At 35.6% G+C, this 22,380-nt stretch overlaps 1 protein-coding gene across 4 annotated transcripts in view; it reads right to left on the bottom strand.

Moving 5' to 3' along the window:
* SUGCT (succinyl-CoA:glutarate-CoA transferase) overlaps nt 1–22,380 on the bottom strand; it is a 738,264-nt gene that overhangs the window by 372,984 nt on the left and 342,900 nt on the right. For 3 of the 4 annotated variants that reach the window (XM_033193764.1, XM_033193766.1, XM_033193767.1), the window contains one exon: nt 6,994–7,096. In XM_033193764.1, the coding sequence (XP_033049655.1) occupies nt 6,994–7,096 (103 nt within the window). Of the gene's footprint in view, nt 1–3,941; nt 4,441–6,993; nt 7,097–22,380 lie in introns of those variants that run through there. The other variant, XM_033193765.1, reaches the window with a different exon arrangement.

Raw genomic sequence — 22,380 nt, 5'->3', positions numbered from 1 at the left:
TATTCAAATCTTTTATGTCTCTCAATCAAGGTTAATATTAACACTTTTCTGTATCTAGTCCTTGGATTTTTCTTTTCAACTCCCTCAAAAAAAACCAAGCCTGAAAGCCCTAAAATCTGACATTATTTGTATGAGAAAAGATAGTTGCTAACTTATTACATGTTTTCATTTTGTTACTATAGAAATCATTTGTTTGAGTAAAAGCTTTTCCTTCCAATATAAATGTAGGAGGTTGCCAAAAAGAAATGCGTAGTAGAATGCATGCTAATTACGTACTCCATATAGGACTTTTAAAAGATGAAATTATTATGCCTTCAAAGCAAATACTATGATGATATTAAGTCTAAAATTATATGTTAAGTTTAGTTGGAGGCTAACAAATGAAAATTAAAATAACTAAAAAGTGAGCAAAGCTGGAGAATAAAGTGAAGAACAAACTCCCACATATTTTTATAATTGGTTAGCTTGATCCCACCAACACTGCAGCCACTAGCCACATGTGGCTACTGAGTACTTGAAATTAGGCTAGTCTGCAATAAGTGCTATAAGCATAAAATGCACAACGGATTTCAAAGACTTAGCAAAATATTTAAAATGTTTCATTAATGTTCTCCTTTAATTTTAATTGCATTAATATTTTGAATATTTTAAGTTAAGTAAAATATATAATTAAAATTATACATTTTGCTATTAATATTAATTTTGCTATTTTATTTTTAAAATTTGCCCACTACACAATTTAAATTATAAATACGGTTTGCAGCACTGTGTTAAACTGTTTTCAAAAATTAGCTGGTACTAATTACTCTTTATTCTGGGTTGCAAAATGCCCCCAAATAGTGTTAATTCAGTTTTCTTGTTTTAATTTTTTACAAATTAAAACAATTATGTCTTTGGCTTGCAAATTCAAAGTTTAGTAAAAGTCAATTATTGTACTATATATTTCCACTCTGAAATATTATAGAAGTGATCAGAAAATATGAAGTACATATGTGGAGCTTGATGAATAAACTATAGGACATGCGAGAGAAAGAGAGCAAGCAGAGAAAGAATAATGTTATAAGACATCAAAATATATTTTATGTATCAAGGTTACAAATAATTTCAAAATTGCTAAATAGCAAAAGCTGAAACCCTCCCTTATCTTCTTCTTAATCATTGAGGAGAAATTTATTAATAATAGAATAAACTAATTACAAAAGGCATTTGAAAGGATAAAGAGTTCTGGGGCAAATATGCTTAAGACATTTTAAAATTTTTTGTCAGATTTTAAAAATCTTTGTTACATCATTAAACAAGAAAACCCCAAGTTTTATGCCTGTTATTTCTTGCTATTAGAAACGCTCAGAGCATTTATGTGTAACTCTTCTGTGACACTGAACACTTTCTACTTTAACCTAACCTGCAAAATCCTTGAAACTTTGACAGCTTTGTCCTCTTGATTCACTTTCTACCATCATACCACTCCTTGCCAAATACCAAACACAAGACCATACACATAGCAGATATCAATGATGATTTACTGAATGAAGGAAGGGATGAGTGAATGAAAAAATGATTATGATCCCCTTTGCCTCTGTGTGTTATAGCTTAAAGACATTATGTCCATAAAAAAGTGTCCAAATTTCATAGGTATGTAGAAGAAAAAGAACATAAAATGCCAGTAATGTTGTACTAAGTCCTTGATTCTTATTCGACATTTTAACATTTCCTCTTAAATAATAACACAGGAAGTTTTTTGCAATAGGATAATTTTCTCAAATCAACAAGATAAAACTGTACACAATTGCCTTATACTTTATATATTAATATAAAACTGGGAGCTTAAACTCTCCATTTTTATTTTATTTAATCACCTACATCAGAAATACATTATTTCTTCAAATATTTAAAATATTACAGGGATGATAAAACAAACACACAAATATGGTGTATCTAAATTTGTACATCAGTTAAATGTGTTATGTATATTCGGAGACACACATAAAATTTATGTTTTTAGGCCGGGCGCAGTGGCTCAAGCCTGTAATCCCAGCACTTTGGGAGGCCGAGACGGGCGGATCACGAGGTCAGGAGATCGAGACCATCCTGGCTAACACGGTGAAACCCCGTCTCTACTAAAAATACAAAAAAAAAAACTAGCCGGGCGAGGTGGCGGGCGCCTGTAGTCCCAGCTACTCGGGAGGCTGAGGCAGGAGAATGGCGTAAACCCGGGAGACGGAGCTTGCAGTGAGCTGAGATCCGGCCACTGCACTCCAGTCCGGGCGACAGAGCGAGACTCCGCCTCAAAAAAAAAAAATTTATGTTTTTATGTCCTTGCCTGCTAGGAATTATTTCCAGACCTACTATTTTACATCAGATCTTTATCAACAGTTTTCCAGTTGCAAAGACCACTGTATATATGTATTTCCCATAAGTATTAGAAACAAGAATATAATTGTGCTTGACTTGTATAACCCTCTGAGGGTTATGAAACTGCATTTAAAGAAATATTAACTAATGTCATTTGAAAGGTGATCTTTAAAATGCATCAGAAGTGAGTGTGGGTGTGTTTGTGTGTGTGTGTGTGTGCATGCGTGCACAAGCACGTCTGTGTGGTAGAAAGGTCTTAAAAAATAACTGTATTTTGGGGGTGCTTCTGATGTTTACTATATGACTATTGGCCTTTTTTAAAAAATAAGATGCTCAGATATTTTGCCAAAATGTGCTAAAACAAAATCACTGAGATAATATGAGTTAGTCTAGAGATTAATAAACCCTCCAGTTTCAAAAGCTTATACAAATAATGAAATGAAAACAGATAATTTTCAGCCATCAAATATTTCAAGACTTCACTCTGTTTCTATGACATATTCATCCCATACGAAAGATTTGCTAAAGGGGTTGTAATGGCCTTCTGGGACAGGAAGAATAAGGTTTCTGGAGAAAAATGTTAAATTAATTTTGATGGTGATGCAAAGTTAAGAAAGGGTTGTTAAGGAATGGCTTGCTGCCACGGGGTGGGGTTTTGTTTTGGTATCCTTTTAGAGCCTGCAGGTGTTTGGCACTAGTTAAAATCAGGGCCAGCTGTGATATTTCAATAGTTCTGATATTTTCCTCCCAATAGTTCTCAGAAGTGATGCTTCAGGGTGATGTCTTACACCTGATATATTCAACTTGTGTGGTACAAATGTGAAGACTCTATTAAATAACACCAGTTTTGTGACACCTTTCACCCTCTCTTCCCTACCCTCAGGTCATGGCATCAATGACAAAGAAAAACACTAATCAGAGGCTTCAATCACTCACAGTTTTTAATTGAGCAGTTTAATCAAAGATGGTGATATGCTAGAATCACCAAATATACAGTCTTAAGCAAAGCCTAAAAGCAGAATGGCACATTCCCTTTTGATTCCCAGTGTAGACAGTGATGCTTTTAATCCCTCTCAGTGGTAAGATATATACCTATGTTTGCAGGAATTTGAATAGTTTCTATTAAAAGCTGCATTTTCTTTTAAGTTTGTTTGGGTTGGAAGCCCTCAAACCACAATGTATTTCATGCACATGTTCCCAAGGGTATGTTAAATAGGACCATACTGAGGTCATCTAGTAAGTTTTTGAAACTTTTTAAGAATCCCTTTAATGTACTGCACAATCTTGGCTTGATTAAAAGAAGATATTTTAAGAAAGCACTTCGAAAAATGACTGGCTATTAAAATCTATATGCAGATAATCTATATTATACTTCTATAATGCACAGAGCTTTCCACAGATAATTTGTCATTGAGAGAGAAAGACAGTAAAACTCCCACTCTAAGGGTTCTGAATAAAAACTTCTCAGAACTTTCAGTAAATGCAGACCAATCCCCCTACACCCAGCCTGCGGTATTCTTGATTGACTTAACAGTGGATGCCTGTAGGATCACTTTAACTGTGCAAAGGCCTGTCACATATAATCAGAGGATAAAAGGTAGACAATCTCTCATTTATCCAAGAAAAAAAAATCATCTGCTGTTTTGGTTGAATCGAAAAATCAAGTTACCTCAATCCATGAGACTATGATGAAATTGTTAGGCTAGAAATAGTTTCTACCATCAAGTACATTTTTGTTGTCTCCAAGTTCAAACTACAGATGAAATGCTGTTAATGGTCTAACTTGAGAAGTAGGCACTCAAATTTTTCTGCCGTTACTTGAGTCTCCCAATCCTGGCTTTTGTTGTTGTTATTAGACATACCCCTTTTCACTTTATCAAAGTCTCCATTCCTACGCCATGTTCCAGGCCTTGTACTTCACCCAAAGCAATTTTCAGTTGAACTAGCAGCTGTGCTGGCACAGCGCACATGGAGAGTGGGCCACATGCGCCAGCGGTGTGTTCCCACATCTGAACAGAAGTGGCCGTTTCCACGCACCCAGGGCCAAGAAACTCTACAGCTCATCAGAGGCAAAACAAGGGAGGATACCTTAAAAGGAAATCATACTTAGAAAAAACTTTTATGGAAAATGAAAAATAAAAGGATTTTCAATCATCAGAAATGAGGAAGGGAAGTTCTCTTCTTGGCATAGGGTTTGCAGATATATTTTTATAAAAGGATAGCAGAGTGCAAGCTTAACTTAATGATCCCCATCCCCAAAGCTACACTGGATTTTCCTCCATCCACTATACAAAGACAAGTAAAAGAAGTTAAACAAGAATATAACCTTAAAGGGCACCATCATAACCACAGCTACTACTAGGCATTGGCTATTTACAATCTCACAATCCCTGTGCTGTTCCCTTCGTAAACAGTATCTCAGATGCCATTTCGCCATTTTACATATAAGAAAACTAAAGTCTAGAAGTTTATAATAAACTTCCCATCAATTTTGACTCCATGGTCTTAACCATTATGTTGCACTGAGTTCCCTCAGATTACCAAGGGTTTTCCAACCAGCCCTGAAGATAGAGCTTCTCGGCCTCACTCAGCAGTACACAACATGATAGTAATGGTGGGGAGGATTTTAAAAAGGGGAGGGGGGACTGCAGAGGAGCAACTTGATTATTTGGAAAACTTGCACATTCCAGAGTTAACCAACTCATTAACCCCTACCTTTCTGATAAATACATTCAAAATGGACTTAAATAGCAGGTACACATTGTGTACTGAATTTCTGCTAAGTCACAAGCACTGGATATATCATAAGTGTGTTGAATAAATGAATGAACTAAGTCATCACAGTTAGATGTCATGTTGAGGGTTTTCAAAAATAATCTGTTTTACACAAATTTGTGCAAAGGGCAGTAGAGACATTTGTAATAGTATGAAAAGCTGGTATGTTGACTTAGGTAATATAAATGTTCTCCATTTTGGAAAGTAGGCTAATGACTGAAAATATGCCATAGACCAATAACAAATTTTTGTAGTTCCAAAAGAATTGACATGCAAAGATTAAAGTACTTACATTGAACCACAAGAGAAAATTAGGTATAAAAATTCTAATTATCCTATATTCACTTTGAACTAGCCAATAAAGTGAATTATTTTAAGATAGTGGGTGGGATTATAAATCTTTGTTTATCAAAGCCTAAAAAATAGGTAGTGTTAGAATATACTTAATATATTTTTTAAAAATATAATTATTTAAAATAATTCTTTGCTTTGGTGTCTTCGTCTCTGATAAAACACAGATGCAGCAATAGAAATGATGATGGAGAAACTCTTATGAAATATCTCCAGAGGAATGTACCCTCAAACTGAGGTAAACATGAAGTTCTACACACACCTCCATACACAGCAGCTTCAAATGATGGCTTGGCCTCACTCAAAGTTACGAAGTGAGAAAAACAGTCCCCTGGTCTACTACATTCAGAGTGTGCACAATGCTACCTCCTTGTAAAGAATCACCAGGCATTCACCCACTGATGGTGTGGGGTCCCCTTCAAATGAATTCACATAGTACACACCAAATGGGCCCCTTTATCTCAGATACTTATTGACCAATGTTTTAACATGAACAAAGAGTTGCCATACTCACAAGCTTGGCAGAAAAATAGCACAAGCAGAATTTCTGAATTCGTTCACTTTTTTTCTCCAGTAAATGTAGTAACCATTAAATTTAAAATATTTCAATTTTCTTTAAAGCAAATATTCATGTAAGATAAAAGGCACCAAAGGTTTTCCAACAAAGGTCTCCTCCCTCAAAAGGTGTATTCTATCTTCAGCAATTTATTTCTAAGAAACACCCGCCACTATATAAATATAAAGAATCCAGGAAAATATACCCCATAGCTTTGAACGTTGGAAACTGACAAGACAGTTGAATAATCACAATGAAAGCTTTAAAATGGAGTTCCTCTACTTTTGGGGATTAACGGATGAATTTGAGAAATGGTAAACTGCATGTAGTTATACTGATTGAAGTAATAAAATCAAAACATTATTTTCACATCATCTAAAAATAATCACTTGAACAATGTTATAAAGTAAATATATTTTCAGGTGACCCTGTTCCTGGACCCCAAAAAGGAGCGTGATAAGCAATGTAGAGCATAAATATCTATCTGTGTAAAATTTATGCCTCACAAATAACACATATTCATCAAAGCAAACAAAGTCCTCTCATTTGCAGAATTAAATACGATTTGCTCTGTACATTTTAAGATAATCATATGATCAGAAGTAGACTGTAACTATGAAAGTTCTCATATTTCTTCCTACAAAGAATAGTCTCTGAGTACCCGAACCCAATATCTCAACTGTGTATATTTCTGTTTTTCAGGAAAATTAAATACCCTGGCCACAGAAACTTCATGTAGTGGCTAATGAAGAAATACAGTATATTAAATCTAACACAGACATAAGTATGCTTATGGACAGCCACTTCTAAGTTCTGGTTCTTTTTATCTCAGACCCACAAACAATTTTAATATAATGGTGAAATATCACATTGTGTGACTTAAGCTCGAAATCAATGGCAAAGGTACCTTGATATAAGTCAATCTGGACAGAAAAGAGAGGCAAATGTTCAAAACAAACCTGAGGTTCTGCAAATACATTCTTCATGTTGTTGATTGGGCCATACGGGACTCCACTGCCTTCAAAAAGATGTAACCACTTGCTGGTCAGTTCTTCTTCAAACCTAAGACAAACAAGGATAAATTTTTTTAACATAGGAAGGAATGTAACACAGCCTCTTCTATCATGTGGCCCTCCTTCGAAGCAAGCAATAGTGACAAAAATATGTTTCCTAGTCTTTCTTTACACTTCATTTGAGAGAAGGTTGTCTGTATGAAATGACTTGAGTGGCCCTGTATGGATAAGAGCAGCCACCCAGGTGCTAGTGTTTAAAAATCCATCATTTACAGATGTAATTCTTCCTATTTCTATTGCTATGAATTCTCTGAGCAATTTGTGAATTTAATAATAATAATATCATTGTACTTTGAGCGTGAAGTCATTGGGCCATATGACTTTTAGGTCTCAGGTAGTAGAAATCAGGTTAGGATAAGCACTGATATATTATTCTTCAAAACAAACAAACAAACAAAATACTAATGTAACTGTTTTAAGAAAGCTTTGGGAAAAGTATGTAAAAATTAACGGTCACAACCATTGGCCTACAAACAACCTTTACACTGTGATTTACTAACCAGCACAACTCAAGACATCCAAAGAGTGATATTTCAGTTCAGCCAACAAAACTCAAATTTATCCAAATCCTTTGTCTGTTTTATTTCTAATATAATTTAAAATTGGACTTCACAGACAGAAAAGCATATGGATTTTCTTTATTTTCTCTAATAGGTCTTAAGGAAGGGAAGCTAACACATTTATGAGATTTATTGTTTGGTATTTCTTCTCTGTAAAAACAGTGAACACAGAAATAAAATCTTGGATCTATAGGGATACCTCAACACAATTAGTTTCTAATGAATGAAGACTTTCAGAATTATTGATTATTAAAATGTCAAACCTGTTTTAATTAATAATCTAGGTAACCAAAGAGACATTTTTAAAATACTAGCCAACGTAGACTAATAGTAGAATATTCATGGACTTCCCTTCGGTTCTCCTGTACATAGCTAGAATTAACTTCAAATCTGCAGACTCCAGAGGAAACTGTATTAGATAAATTTACTTCTTTCACCATTAAAAATATATATATATATATGTATATATATATATGTGTGTGTGTGTATATATATATATATGTATATATATATATATATATAGGAATAGCTTCAGCCAGGCGCGGTGGCTCACGCCTGTAATCTCAGCACTTTGGGAGGCAAAGGCGGGTGGACCACCTGAGGTCAGGAGACCCAGACCAGCCTGACCAAAATGGTGAAACCCTGTCTCTACTAAAAACACAAAAATTTAGCCAGGCATGGTGGCCAGTGCCTGTAATCCCAGTTACTTGGGACGCTGAGACAGGAGAATCCCTTGAACCCGAGAGGCAGACGTTGCAGTGAGCGAGGTCGCACCATCGCACTCCAGGACTGGGCAACAAGAGCGAAACTCCATCTCAAAAAAAAAAAAAAAAAAGGAATAGTTTCAATACTGAAGGACACTTAATTGATTGCTATGTAAGAGAAGAAATGAAAAACAAGAAATAAAAAGGAAAAATGGAACAAATATATGTTCCAAAATAAGGCTACTATATGAACAATGATGTTCAATCATGTACGTTTTTACTTAAGGATATAATAAACTTTTTTTATAAAGGTAGTATTATATTTCACTAGGAAGCTAATCAATCCTATCCACACATTCATTTACTGATTACCCACTATACACCAAGTATTGATTTTGTTTTTAAATATATGCCTTCCATTTTCTCTCCAATTCGATGGATAAGGAATTTTTATTATACATTTTAATTTCAGCCCAGTAATGTTAACTACCCCTATTTAGTACATAATAAAATACTTCACTTCTGAATATAGTTTTAAAAAATCTTTCATAGGAATAACAATGCAAGGTTAAATGTTTGGCTCATCAATTCTTCACATTCTTACTTTCTTTACAGTGAATGTTAGAGTCAACTCCTGGCCAAGGCTTCCTAAAATATATATAGATATATATCATCAGAATGATATATGCTGAAAGAACAAGAGATACTTTGAACGTGGAGCCTTTTCGATGAGGGCGTCAATTACTTAAGTTTTCATATATGGAGCATTAAAACAGTTAGCCTGATAAATTTTCAAGACAACAGAATTTATCACCACTGGACTCACCAAAGTGGCCTGAAAGATCTACACAGCAAATGCATGTCAATATCCAAACAACCCATGGCTGCAGGTTAGCCAACAGAAAACTCTGGGGAATAGTTGAAGTTTCAGTATTTATATAAGCTTTTCACCACTGGGCAAAAAAGAGGGATTTATTTCATGTTATGGAAAACAACGGATGCACTCTGGAAATGAGACTGCGGGAGCTGCAGTTGTGACCACTGTTTGTGTCTTTGCGTGGGTGTGGGTGTGGAAGGGTTCTGAAATGCCATTAACTCAATCAGAGAGAGACAGAACATCATTGCATTCCACTGCTCTCAGAGGACATATCCATCATTTTTTTCTAAAAATCTATCTCTTGATCTAAATCGGATGTGGAATCCTTTATGCAAAAAGCTGTAAGCACATGTTTTTATTAACCACAAAAATTCTGCTAAAAAAATTTTTAAAGCTGATATAAATAAATCACTGAGGGCAATAGATTCCAGAAGATAAGACAAAAACGGTGTCCTCAGATCCAGCTTAGCAAGTGAAGCTAGGGCCTTCACTGGGAAATTATTTGGAGACTCACGAACAATTCAAATCTAACTGGCAACTTACTAAATCAACACATATATTTCATTCTAGATTTTTGTTAATTCACTTAATGTTGGGAATGAGTATTATGGATCAAATGGCATCATTTAGATAGGTGAAGCACAGCTGATGTTAAATTTCCTAACATCAAAATTCCACTTAAGAAACGAAACATTCTTCTCTTTATAAAATGAATTAAAGTTGCAAATGAGACAAATACAACACCAGAGAGAAACCAATAAGAGATCTCAGCAATGAAGGTGAGAGTTGGAAATAATTGTGACACTAGTGACAACTAAATGCTGGTTATTAAATTGTTTAATCTATATTTTGTCAATTTCATCTTCACAACCACACTATATGGTATTATCCTCATTTGACCAATAGGAAACTCAGGTTCAGAGAAATTAACTTGCTCAAATTCATACAGGTTTTAGAGTCTTAGAGTCAGATGTCATGTTTAAAGCTGAGACTGCTTAACTCCAAAACCACGTTCTAACACATAATGACTGTAGCAGAATACATTCAGAACGCATAGCTTCACATATTTTATTCATTATATACGGTCACAGCTAAAAAATGAAGGAGCAGAGGTGAAACTTCATTTTTTGCACTAATAATACGCTTCTTCACTTCTATCTTATATACCTCAGTATATATTATTACATTATTACACATTCATTCCCGATGTTTTTAGCAAGACTTTGTTTTGCCTCTGCCATGGAGATTGCAATAAAAAAGACAATCCCTGTGTTAAGAGTTCATATAGTCTAATGGAGAACACAGCTTTGAAAAGAGAGGAATTACAGTGCAGGATGCTGAAACGAAGATACGAAGAAACAACTTATGGTTGTTTCTTCAACAAAGAGGGAGACTTGCACTGGAACCACGGATGCGGGAAAGGGTTCAAAAACAAGGTGATATTTGAGCCGAGTGCTGACAGACAAGTTAGAATTAGACATGTGAAAGATGGGAGAAAGGCTCTTCCAGGTAGAGAGAGCAATATGTATAAAGATCTAACTTGGAAAGAATCTGAAATCTCCTGTGCCCCAAGTGGCAGAAGATGAAATGTGACAGAGAGTTTAGAACCAAAATGCAAAGGAACTTGTTTGCTATGCTAAGAATATTGGATTTCTTCTTGTACTCACAGAGGTCTTTAGGCAGGGGACTGACCTACTCAGCCCTAATGCAGACAATGGACTGATGTAGATGATACTGGAGATGTACGGCTGATGTAGATGAGAAACTTGACAGGAGGCAACATACACTTTGCCTCTGATGCATCCCAAATCTGCCGATCAGTAGTATCTTCCATATTATTACCAATAACAAACAAGTTCCCATTTTAAAAAAAAAAGATTGTTTTCTAGAAATTTCCAATCCTTTTAATTACTCTTATTTATCTGTTTTCAATTCACCATCACTCCCAAGCCTCTGAAATCTGATTTGGTCATGAATGCCTTTTCTTACCCAGTCTCTAAAGGTCTCCAGCTATCATTTGTCAAATCCAATATTCTTTTCATGGTTGTCATACTACATCCCTATGTAGTATTTGATGATGTTAACTATTCTACCTGGAGGTCTTGTGACACCATTCTCCCTTGGTTTCCTAGATTTTTTTTTTTTTTTTTTTTTGAGACAGAGTTTCGCTCTATCACCCAAGCTGGAGTTCAGTGGTGCAATCTCGGCTCACTGCAACCTTGGCCTCTCAGGTTGAAGCAATTCTCCATCCTCAGCCTCCCAAATAGCTGGGATTACAGGTGCCTGCCACCACGCCTGGCTAAGTTTTGTATTTTTAGTAGAGATGGGGTTTCACCATGTTTGCCAGGCTGGTCTCAAACTCCTGACCTCAAGTGATCCTGCTGCCTCGGCCTCCCAAAGTGCTGGGATTACAGGCATGAGCCACCACACCCGGCCCTCCCTTGGTTCTCTAAAACATCTTTGGACATTTGTGCTTTATTCTATTGGACATTTGTGCAATATTCTTCATTCCCCTTTACTCACCTAAGCCATCTTGTCATCTCTATGCAGATAACACCTAAATCGATATTACCAGCCCAGATCTTTCTTTCCCTAGTTCCCTTTTTCTATATACCATAGGATAATTCCACGCAGAAGCATTAACATCCCCATGATATCATGACCATGTAAGATTTTATGATTTCCATTTCCTTCATAAACTTAGGATTCCTCACTTGCCAGAACTCACACCCTTGGCTAAACCTGGAACGTCTTCCTTTTCATTCATTTCTTATAACTTAGATACAATTGCCTTATAGAATCAACTACTCCTCCATTCGCACTGTAACTATCACAGTCCTGGCCCTTGATTCCGCACACCCAGACTATAGCAATATCTGGTTAAAAACATACTGCCTCCAATATTCCTCCTTCTAAAACGTCACCGATGTTAGGTGTATCTCAAGTCTGTTTGACTGTCTCCTTCCCCAGTACCACTATCTTCTCTCACACTAAAACAGACTGTTTCTTGACTGCTATTTACACAGTAAGTAGAAGATAATTGGTACTCAATATTTGCTGAATGACTGAATAGATGATGATTTGGAAAGAATAAGAGACTCTCAGTCACATTAGTTTGAATTAATGTGGTACATAATTGTCTCCTAAAACCTTGTAAAGACTATGTTTAATCAGACCCAGACATTGAGAGAAGGAAGACAATTTGACACCCTTAGATTAAAACGGAATAGCACAGCACCTCTTAAGACTAGTCTCTAAATTCTGTATGTCTTGCAGAAAATCTTGCAGTATGTCTTAGGGAAAAAAAATCACATTTCAAAACTGACTAACATATAAATGCTTCAAACATCATGTTTCAATTTAGGGACTTCCTATACTTTCCAGAGTCATAAGATCTCAGGAATTCAAATGACCTTAAAAACCCATTCTTTTAGAGTGACAGCAGCAAGATGAAGGAATAGGCATTCTATAGCTTAACTCCTCCACAAAGAAATCCAACCAGTAACTATCATCAGACAAAAGGACCAGTCTGAATATTCAAGGACTTGGGAGGCTGAGACACCCCATTGCACCACAAAACTGAGAAAAACTATAATAAAATGGTAAGAAGAACAATTCTCTGACCATGTCACTTCTCTCCCCAGCCAAAATAGTACCACACAGAGCGAACTGCCCTACATTCACAATTTCTGCAGTGGGAAAAGTGGAGCTCAAAGCAGACATTCAGGTTCCCCAACATTCCAAGAACTCATGAAAAATTTTGGGTGTACCAGTAGGGCTAGACCACCTAGGCTCAGTGAGAAACAAAGCACAGGGTTGGGGCTTATGGCAACAAATATACAAACCTGGGTGGTTGCTCTGCATTCTGGCCAATGAAGGTACCACACAAGAGAAACTAGCCAACAACATTTAGCTGCAGGAAACACAGGCCACAGGCTTGAACCCATGACCAGCTTCCAAACAAAGCTGTTGCTCTCATTGAGTCTTCCCCATACTGATTCCAGACAGCTTCTGTACCAACTGTATCAGTCAAGGAACTCAAGCCTGGTTAGCACTGGCCATGGCTGTCCTGGGCTTAGAGCTCCTTCTAGTGCTGCAATAGCTATAGTGATCATAGGCTTTGGGACCACTACAGAGGGTCTACTCAGGATTTCTGGACAGGCTTAGTGTTGAGTAACATTACTAGACATAACCAGATGGCGAGGACTGTAACAAATATCTCCTTCAATTCACAGGCATCACAACACAACCACAAGGATCAAAAACAATCAAGGAAACATGACATCAGCAAATGGACAAAATAATGTGCTGGGGACTGATCTAGAAGAGATAGAAATGACAAAGTATTCAAAATAGCAGTTTGTGAGTGTGTGTGTGTTTTGTTTGTTTGTTTATTTTTTGTTTGTTTTTTTTTTTGAGATGGAGTCTCGCTCTGTCACCAGGCTGGAGTGCAGTGCTGTGATCTTGGCTCACTGTAGCCTCGACCTCCTGGGTTCAAGTGATTCTCTTGCCTCAGCCTCCCGAGTAGCTGGGACTACAGGAGTGCACCACCACACGCAGGTAATTTTTGTATTTTTAGTAGAGACGGGATTTCATCATATTGGCCAGGATGGTCTCTATTTCTTGACCTCAGGTGATCCTCCTGCCTCGGCCTCCCAAAGTGCTGGGATTACAGGCATGAGTCACCACATCTGGCCCAAAATAGCAGTTTTAAGGAAGCTCAGTGAACTTAAAGAAAATACACAGAAACAAATATGAGAGAAACATAACAGATAAATTAAAATATGTTTAAAAAACCCCAAATCCTGGAGCTGAAAATAATGTGAACACCCCTTCCCCCCCAAAAAAACTGCAATAGAGAACATTAAAAGCAGAATTAATCAAGTAGAAGAAACAACTGTGAATTCAAAGTTAGATTATTTGAAAATATATGGGCAGTGGATAAAAAAGAAAAAAAAATGAAGAATGCTTAATGGATGTATAAGACCACATTAAAAGAGCAGTTATTGGCATCCAAGAGAGTGGAGAAAGGTAAAGGGGTACAACCACATTTAAAGAAATAACAGCAAGAAACCTCCCAAGCCTGGAGAAAGACAAATATTTGTGTATAGAAAAATCAAAGATCTCCAAACAGATGTCATCAAAATCAGGCTAACCAGATATATATTATAATCAAACTGCCAAATATCAAAACCATAAAGAGGATACTGAAAGCAACAAGAGAAAAGAAGCAATTGACATATAAGCAAGTTTCAATACATCTGGCAGAAGATTTCTCAACAGAAACATTTACAGATCAGAACAGAGTGAGATGATATATTTAACACATTGAAGGAAAATAACTGTTAACCAGGAATAGTGTACTCAGCATGCTATCCTTCAGAAATAAAGGAGAAATAAAGACTTTTCTAGACATGTAAAAGCTAAGGAAATCCATCCTGCCTTACCAGAAATGCTAAAGACCGTTCTTTGAGCTGAACAAAAAGGACATGAGTGAGCAATACAAAAAATCTGAAAGTATAAAACTCACTGATAAAAGTAAGTACACAATCAAATTCAGAATATACTCATAAGGTAATGATGGTGTGTAAATTACTTATATCTTTAGAATGAAGGTTAAAAGATAAAACTATTAAAAACAATAACAACTACAATAATTTGTTAAAAAATATGCAATGTAATGTGATGAATGTTGTGACATCAAAAATTCAACATGTGGAGAAGAGGGAGTGAAGTGAAAATGTAGAGTTTTTTGTTGTTGCAATCAAAAATTGTTATTAATTACAATAATGTGCTATAACTATTGTTATGTGCTATAACTATTACAAAAATCATACGTTCTTGTAAACTTCATGGTATTCACAAACAAAAAATACACATAAAGTAGAAAACAAGAAATTAAAACATACTACTAGAAAATAAAATCAATTAACCACAAAGGCAGACAGCAAGAGAGAAAGGAAAGAAAAAGTATTTCCAGAACAACTACAAAACAATGAATGAAATGGCAGTATTAACTCCCTACCTATCTATAAGTACACTGAATTTGTTGGATTAAATTCTTCCAAAATAAAAAAGAGCAGAGTAGTTGAATGAATGAAAAATAAATAAATAAATAAAAATTTAAAAAAAGAAAAACCAGTTGCTTTTCTTTTCATTCTCTTGTAGTATGCTGACTACAAGAGACTCCCTTGGTCTTTAAGGATACTCATAGACTGAAAGTAAAGGAATGGAAAAATACATTGCACTCACCTGAAAACTAAAAGAGAGCAAGAGCTTCTAGGCTCAGAAAAAAAAGGCTTTAATGCAAAAATTGTAAAGACACTAGAGAAGGACATTATATAATAATAATGGAGTCACTTCAGCAAGAGGACATGACAATCGTAAATATATATGTACCCAAATGAGAACACCTAAATATATAAAGTAAATATGAATAGTTCTAAAAGGAGAGATTAACGGCAATACGACAGTAGTAAAAGACTTTAATATGCCATTAAAAAAATAAACATATCATCTAGACAGAAAATCAAAAAGGAAACATTAGACTTAATAATGATCTAGGCCAAATGGAAATATATATATATGTAGAACATTCTATCCAACACATTCTTCTCTACTACAAGTAAAATATTCTCTAGGACGGATCATACATTAGCCTACAAAACAAGTCTCAAAAAATTTAAGATTGAGCCAGGCATGGTGGCTCACGTCTGTAATCCCAGCACTTTGGGAGGCTGAGGCAGGCGGATCACGTGCGGTCAGGAGTTCAAGACCAGCCTGGCAAACATGGTGAAACCCCTTTCCTACTAAAAAAAAAAAAAAAAATAGCTGGGTGTGGTGGCATATGCCTGTAATCCCAGCTACCTGGAAGGCTGAGGTAGAAGAATCACTTGAACCCGGGTGGTGGAGATTGCAGAGAGCCGAGATCATGACATTGCACTCCAGCATGGGCAACAACAGTGAAACTCTGCGTCAAAAAATATATATATATTGAAATCATATGAACTATCTTTTCTGATCAAAATAGTATAAAAATAGATATCAGTAATAGCAGGAACTTCAGAAAATTCACAAATGGAAATAAAATAACATGCTCCTGAACAATAAATCAGTCAATGAAGAAAGTAAAAGAAAAATTTTAGGGCTGGGTATGGTGGCTCACTCTGTAAAAGCAGCACTTTGGGAGGCCAAGGTAGAAGAACCACTTGAGGTCAAGAGTTAAGACCAGTCTGGGAAACATAGTGAGACCCTATTTCTACAGGAAAAAAAAAAAAAAAAGTTAGACAGGTGTGGTAGAATTGTAGAATTTGCTTATAGTACAAGGAGGCTGGGGCAGGAGGATAGCTTTAGCCCAGGAGTTTGAGGTTATAGTAAGCTATGATTATACCACTGCATTCTAGCCTGGGCAACAGTGCAAGCAGTGCAAGACCTCATCTCTATTGAAACAAACAAACAAAAAAAAAATGGAGGGGGAGGAAGAAAATAAAAGAAAAATTATAAAATTTCTTGACGTGAATATAAATGTATACACAACATACTAAAACCTATGAAACACAGCAAAAGCAGTACTAAGAGGGAACTTTATAGCAGTAAGTGTCTACATCAAAAAGTAAAAAGATTAACAATAAACAATCTAATAATACACCTCATGGAACTAAGAAAGCAAAAACAGACTAACCCCAAAATTATAAATCAATGGAAATATTAAAAATCAGAGCAGAAATAAATGAATAGGAACTACAAAAAAAATTTAAAAAGCAACAAAACAAAGAACTGGTTTTTAGAAAGATAAACAAACTCAACAAATCATTGAGGGGTTAAAGTTTTTTAAAGAAGAAGACTCAAATAAATAAAATCCAAAAACATTTAAAAAGACATTACAACTGATATCACAAAATACAAATGATCGTGAGAGATTATTGTGAACAGTCATGTGCCAGCATATTGGATAACCTGGAAGAAACAGATACATTCCTAAATATACTCAACCTACCACACTTGAATTATAATGAAACAATATCAGTAAAAAAAGTTTGCCATCAAAGAAGAGCCCAGGACCTGATAGTTTTACAACTAAATTCTACGAAACAGTTAAAGAGCAAACAACGATTATTCTCAAACTCTTCCAAAAACTGAAGAGGAAAGAATATTTTCAAACTCATTTTACAAGGCCAGCATTACTCTGATACCAAAACCAGACAAAAACACAACAGTAAAAGAAAATTACAGGCCAATATCCCTGATGACCATAGATGCAAAAGTCCTCAGCAAAATACTAGCAAATGGAGTTCAACAGCATACTAAAACAATTATCCCAGCGATACAAAGATGGTTCAACCTATGTATGTCAATAAACCTGATACATCACACTAACAGAATAATCATTTCACTTGATACAGAAAAAGCATTTGACAAAATTTGACAAAACTCAAAATCCCTTCATGATTTAAAAAACCCTCCACAAATTAGGTATACATGAGACCAGGCACAGTGGCTCATGCCTGTAATTCTGGCACTTTGGGAGGCCAAGGCAGGAGGATCCCTTGAGCTTAGGCGTTTGAGGCTAGCCTGGCAAAAAAATTAGCTAGGCATGGAGGTGAGTGCCTGCAGGTCCAGCTACTTGGGAGGCTGAAGTGAGAACATCATTTTAGCCTCAGAGGTTGAGGCTGCAATGAGCCATGATCATGCCACTGCATTCCAGCCTGGGTGAAAGAGCAAGACTGTGTCTCAAAAAAATGAAAAAATAAAAATAAAAATGTATATAGAGGCCGGGCGCGGTGGCTCAAGCCTGTAATCCCAGCACTTTGGGAGGCCGAGACGGGCGGATCACGAGGTCAGGAGATCGAGACCATCCTGGCTAACATGGTGAAACCCCGTCTCTACTAAAAAAATACAAAAAATTAGCCGGGCGATGTGGCGGGCGCCTGTAGTCCCAGCTACTCGGGAGGCTGAGGCGAGAGAATGGCATAAACCCGGGAGGCGGAGCTTGCAGTGAGCTGAGATCCGGCCACTGCACTCCAGCCTGGGCGACAGAGTGAGACTCCGTCTCAAAAAAAAAAAAAAAAAAAAGTATATAGATATATATACCTATATATCTAGATATATAGACGGAGACATATATTTGAAAAAATAAAAATATAAAATTCCAGTCTTTTCTACATTCCTTCAAAGTAATTGTCTAATGCATATTTAAAATATTACTAGTAATAGGAAACTCACAGGCAGTCAGGTTACCGGAAGTCTTCAAACAAACATAGGAAGTGTGCTACAATACACATGAGCTTTGAATAGATTTGGGTTAAAGTCACAAGCTCGATTATCAATAGGATCTTCATAAAAACCTTCACTAATTAAGATTAACATTCTTTCAAATGAACCATTTATTAAGCATTTAGTAGGTGCAAGGTTCTGTGCTAAGCACATTTTACTAGTACACATTATTTCACTTAATTCTTCCAACATCCTATGGGGTAAGTATGAATACCATCATTATATTCACTTTAAAGATAAGCAAATCAAGGTTTAGAAAGTGTAAGTAACCTTTTAATTTCATGTAAACATTATGCACCAAGCAGAAATTCTATCTTGGGTCCAATGCTCATGTGTTAATCACCACTTTCTACTGCTTGACTTCTGGTGGTGAAGTTCATGAGAGTAGACCACACAAAGCTCTGTGAGTGATGTGCTGCTAAAGACCAGTCCCACAGAGGGCTTAAAAAGGGAGTAGGTATATAAAATACAGCATCTTAATGCTATACTAACTGAAGCCTTGTATGTACCAGGCACCACAAGATATACTATTTCTAGTCCTCCTATGACATGAGTTTTATGATCTTCATGATTGATGAAACTGAGGCTTAAAGACGTAGATGGGGCAATGTCTGGACCTAAAGGCTCAAATCTCTTAGCTGGGGATGAGATCTTGAACTGGTATTTCTCTAGGTTCATTCAGTAGGATAGACTCACTAGATATTAACAAAAATGCAAACAAACTCTAACATATAGGAACACCCTTAGGCCACTGGCAATTGAGCTACTGTCTGCCCCCAAGGCCACTTGGGAGCACTGGAAGTGTTGCCTGGGCTCTACCCATTCCTGACTTCTTCCCAACTAACCATTGATCCACCCAATAGTCACAAAATGCCTCATAATATTGGCAACGATTTTATGAACTGATTCTTTCAAGAATGCTATGAAAAAGACAAATGCTTCCTATTTGGAATATGAAAAATTGAAGGACTAAGATATTCACATTCAGGTCTTTACATTCCAGGTCCATAGCCCACCTCACTACACACTGCTGCCTTATATGGAAGATAATCAATAAATCAATAAATAAAATTCATTGGGAACATAAGCCTGACATTTAATCTTAACCTAATCTAATTTTATGACCATGGGCAAGTCGCTTAACTTCTCTGAGCTCCAATTTTCTCATTTGTTCTAAGGAAATTATAATGGTTGTAAATTGCTTAGCACAGTGCATAGTAACAGTAAATATCATTTACTTATCAGTGATTTCCTAAGAGTAGACAGAGAAAGAAGTGGAGCCTCTCAGTCAGAAACCAGACACATTTTCAGCTGTATTAGATTTTGCCCAATTGCACTTTAAAATAATTGATGCCATTCACTACTTCCACCATGCTCCATATTCTCACCAACTTTTGTTATTGTCTGATAGAGGGAGAATGGTACAGCTCATGGTTATTTATAGTTCCCACAATTGGAGAAATTAAGTATCTTTTCATGGGACTAAAGGTCATCAGGTGTTGAGGGTTGTCTTGCTTTTTTTTTTCGGTGAAATTGTTTTTCTTATGGACTTACAGGAAATTTTGTACTAGTCTAGAAACAAATCCTTTATCAGTTACACAAATTTCAAATTTCTTCTCCTCGACTATAGCTTCTCTTTTAATTACCTTTTTCATATAGAAGCTATTTTAATTCCAAAAATTATTATTCTTGTCCTTCAAGGTTTTTACTTTTGTGTTGGTTTAAAAAATAGTACCTGCCTCATAAGCTTATTATGATAAGTTAAATGAATTAGCACTTTGAAAGTGTTCAGAACAGTGCATGGTACGAGTAAGTGCTATATAAGTGTTAAATAAACAAAACTACACTAACATTTGTGGGGAGGCACACTGTTGGCAGGAAATGGGAAGACACTAGAGAAGTTTTAGAAACAAAAACTTGGTACAGGGTGCATTCCATACATGCATTACGTATAGGAAATGTCCCTTTGGACAAATCTGAGTAAATCCAAATCAAACCAACAAGGCTCCATAAGATCCAGTCTCAAGTCTACAGTTCAGTAACTATAAACAGGCCTGTGACACTTCTGTAACCCACAGAGAAACAGCTGGAATTTGTTGGTCGGCATTTCTACCGTAAACAGAATCACAGATTTAATATTTCCTGTAATTTCCTCAGATCTTATTTCCTCTTAGGAATTATCTCTACATATTACTGATAAATTATGGTTAAAGTTATCTTTTCTTCCCCTAGCATTTATGAGCTCTCCATTGTCTGCATGTCAATTTGCAGGCCACACAAAAGATGGAGTAAGAGTCCAACAAGGAATCGAAGCACTGCTTTCAATCTCAAGATGGCTCAGTACATTACATACAACTTGCTCTTAAAGATAACAGTTATATAGGTTAATGTATTAAGATTCACAGTTATTATGAACACATTAACAATTCTTGTCCATACTAATTATCATTCACAGTTCAGACGTAAATTGTTTTTTGTACAGATTTTGAATAAAATGTGGATCATATTTTACAATGGTTTGGCCTGACCAGAATTGCTATGACGGTCCACACAACCTAAGCTATGTCAATGGAAACGTGATATAGGAAAGTTACCCACATTACCGAGGTCTGGTCACATCTCACACCAGAGACTGCTTATACTAAAAAATAGGTCTTTTTAATTAGGATCTCTTTGTGAAGAAGTACTGGTAAAGTAATGCCAAATGATTAAAGAAAAAATATTTAAATATCAACAGAGACAAAAGAAGAAATAAAAACCTTACCACATAGAAATAATTTTGGTTTATGCATAATTTTAGCTTTTTTCTATAAATGTGAACGTTTACTTTTTATTCTTTTCTCCATACCATGATTCTGTAATAAATGTATATTTATAAAATTAAGAAGTGATCATTATGTTTTGTAACCATTTTAAACTTAGCAGTCATATGTTCTGGTCCAGAAATAGTTACCTACTATGGCTGAAGAATATTAATTATAAGGGTCTATCGTAAGTTACTTGAGCTAACCTGTAATATTTACATTTTATTTTCCTAAAATTTCTGAATACTTCTTCAATAAACATCATTGCAGATAAAGCTCTATACATGATCTTATTTCACTACGATCCATTCTTGGAAAGGGAAATCTTTTAAATGTGTATAATTTTAAAACATTTTATTTATTCATTGAACAAGTTTTATTGAGTTCCTACTAAATACAAGGCATTGTGTAGGGTAACAGCAGTGAACAAAATAGACAAAAATCCTCATCTCCAAGATTGCCAAAAGGAGAGATAAATGAATAAAATCTGTATTATTTGTGGCATTGCAATGGAGAAAATTAAGGAGAAAAATAAAGCCCTTTGGGAAGAGTTGCACTTTTTAACAGGGTAACTTAAGAAGGTCTCAATGAGAAGAGTAAGTGTCAAATACATTATATAAGCAGTTTCTCTCAACAAAATTTGGTATTATCATTTTTATCATTGATCTGATTTTCTTTCCAGTGTGATAGGGAAAAGGGGGGCATCTCACTGATTACTAATGCTTACAGTTATTTACACATCTTATTTTACAAAATGCCTGGTTATATCTTTTTGGCAATTTTCTATTGGGTTATTATTTTTTCTTATAAATGTGTAGATGATTTTTATATTAAGTACGTTAGAACAACTTTGTATTTACCTAAAGTTTTTATTGATGGTGGTTTTTAAAGTGCAGAACTTCTGGAATACTTCTGGCAAACAAGGACACAGGTAATGATAAAATTAGAATATCTCACAATTTCTCATTTGCTTTATTCTACATCATATACATAATAATTACATAATAAATATATTTATCCTACCACATATAGAAAACATTATATATTTTTTTTTC

This window comes from Trachypithecus francoisi, unplaced genomic scaffold (genome assembly GCF_009764315.1).
Source record: "Trachypithecus francoisi isolate TF-2019V2 unplaced genomic scaffold, Tfra_2.0 Lachesis_group4, whole genome shotgun sequence".
Classification (NCBI taxonomy): domain Eukaryota; kingdom Metazoa; phylum Chordata; class Mammalia; order Primates; family Cercopithecidae; genus Trachypithecus; species Trachypithecus francoisi.
This window is presented reverse-complemented; position numbering and strand designations above follow the sequence as displayed.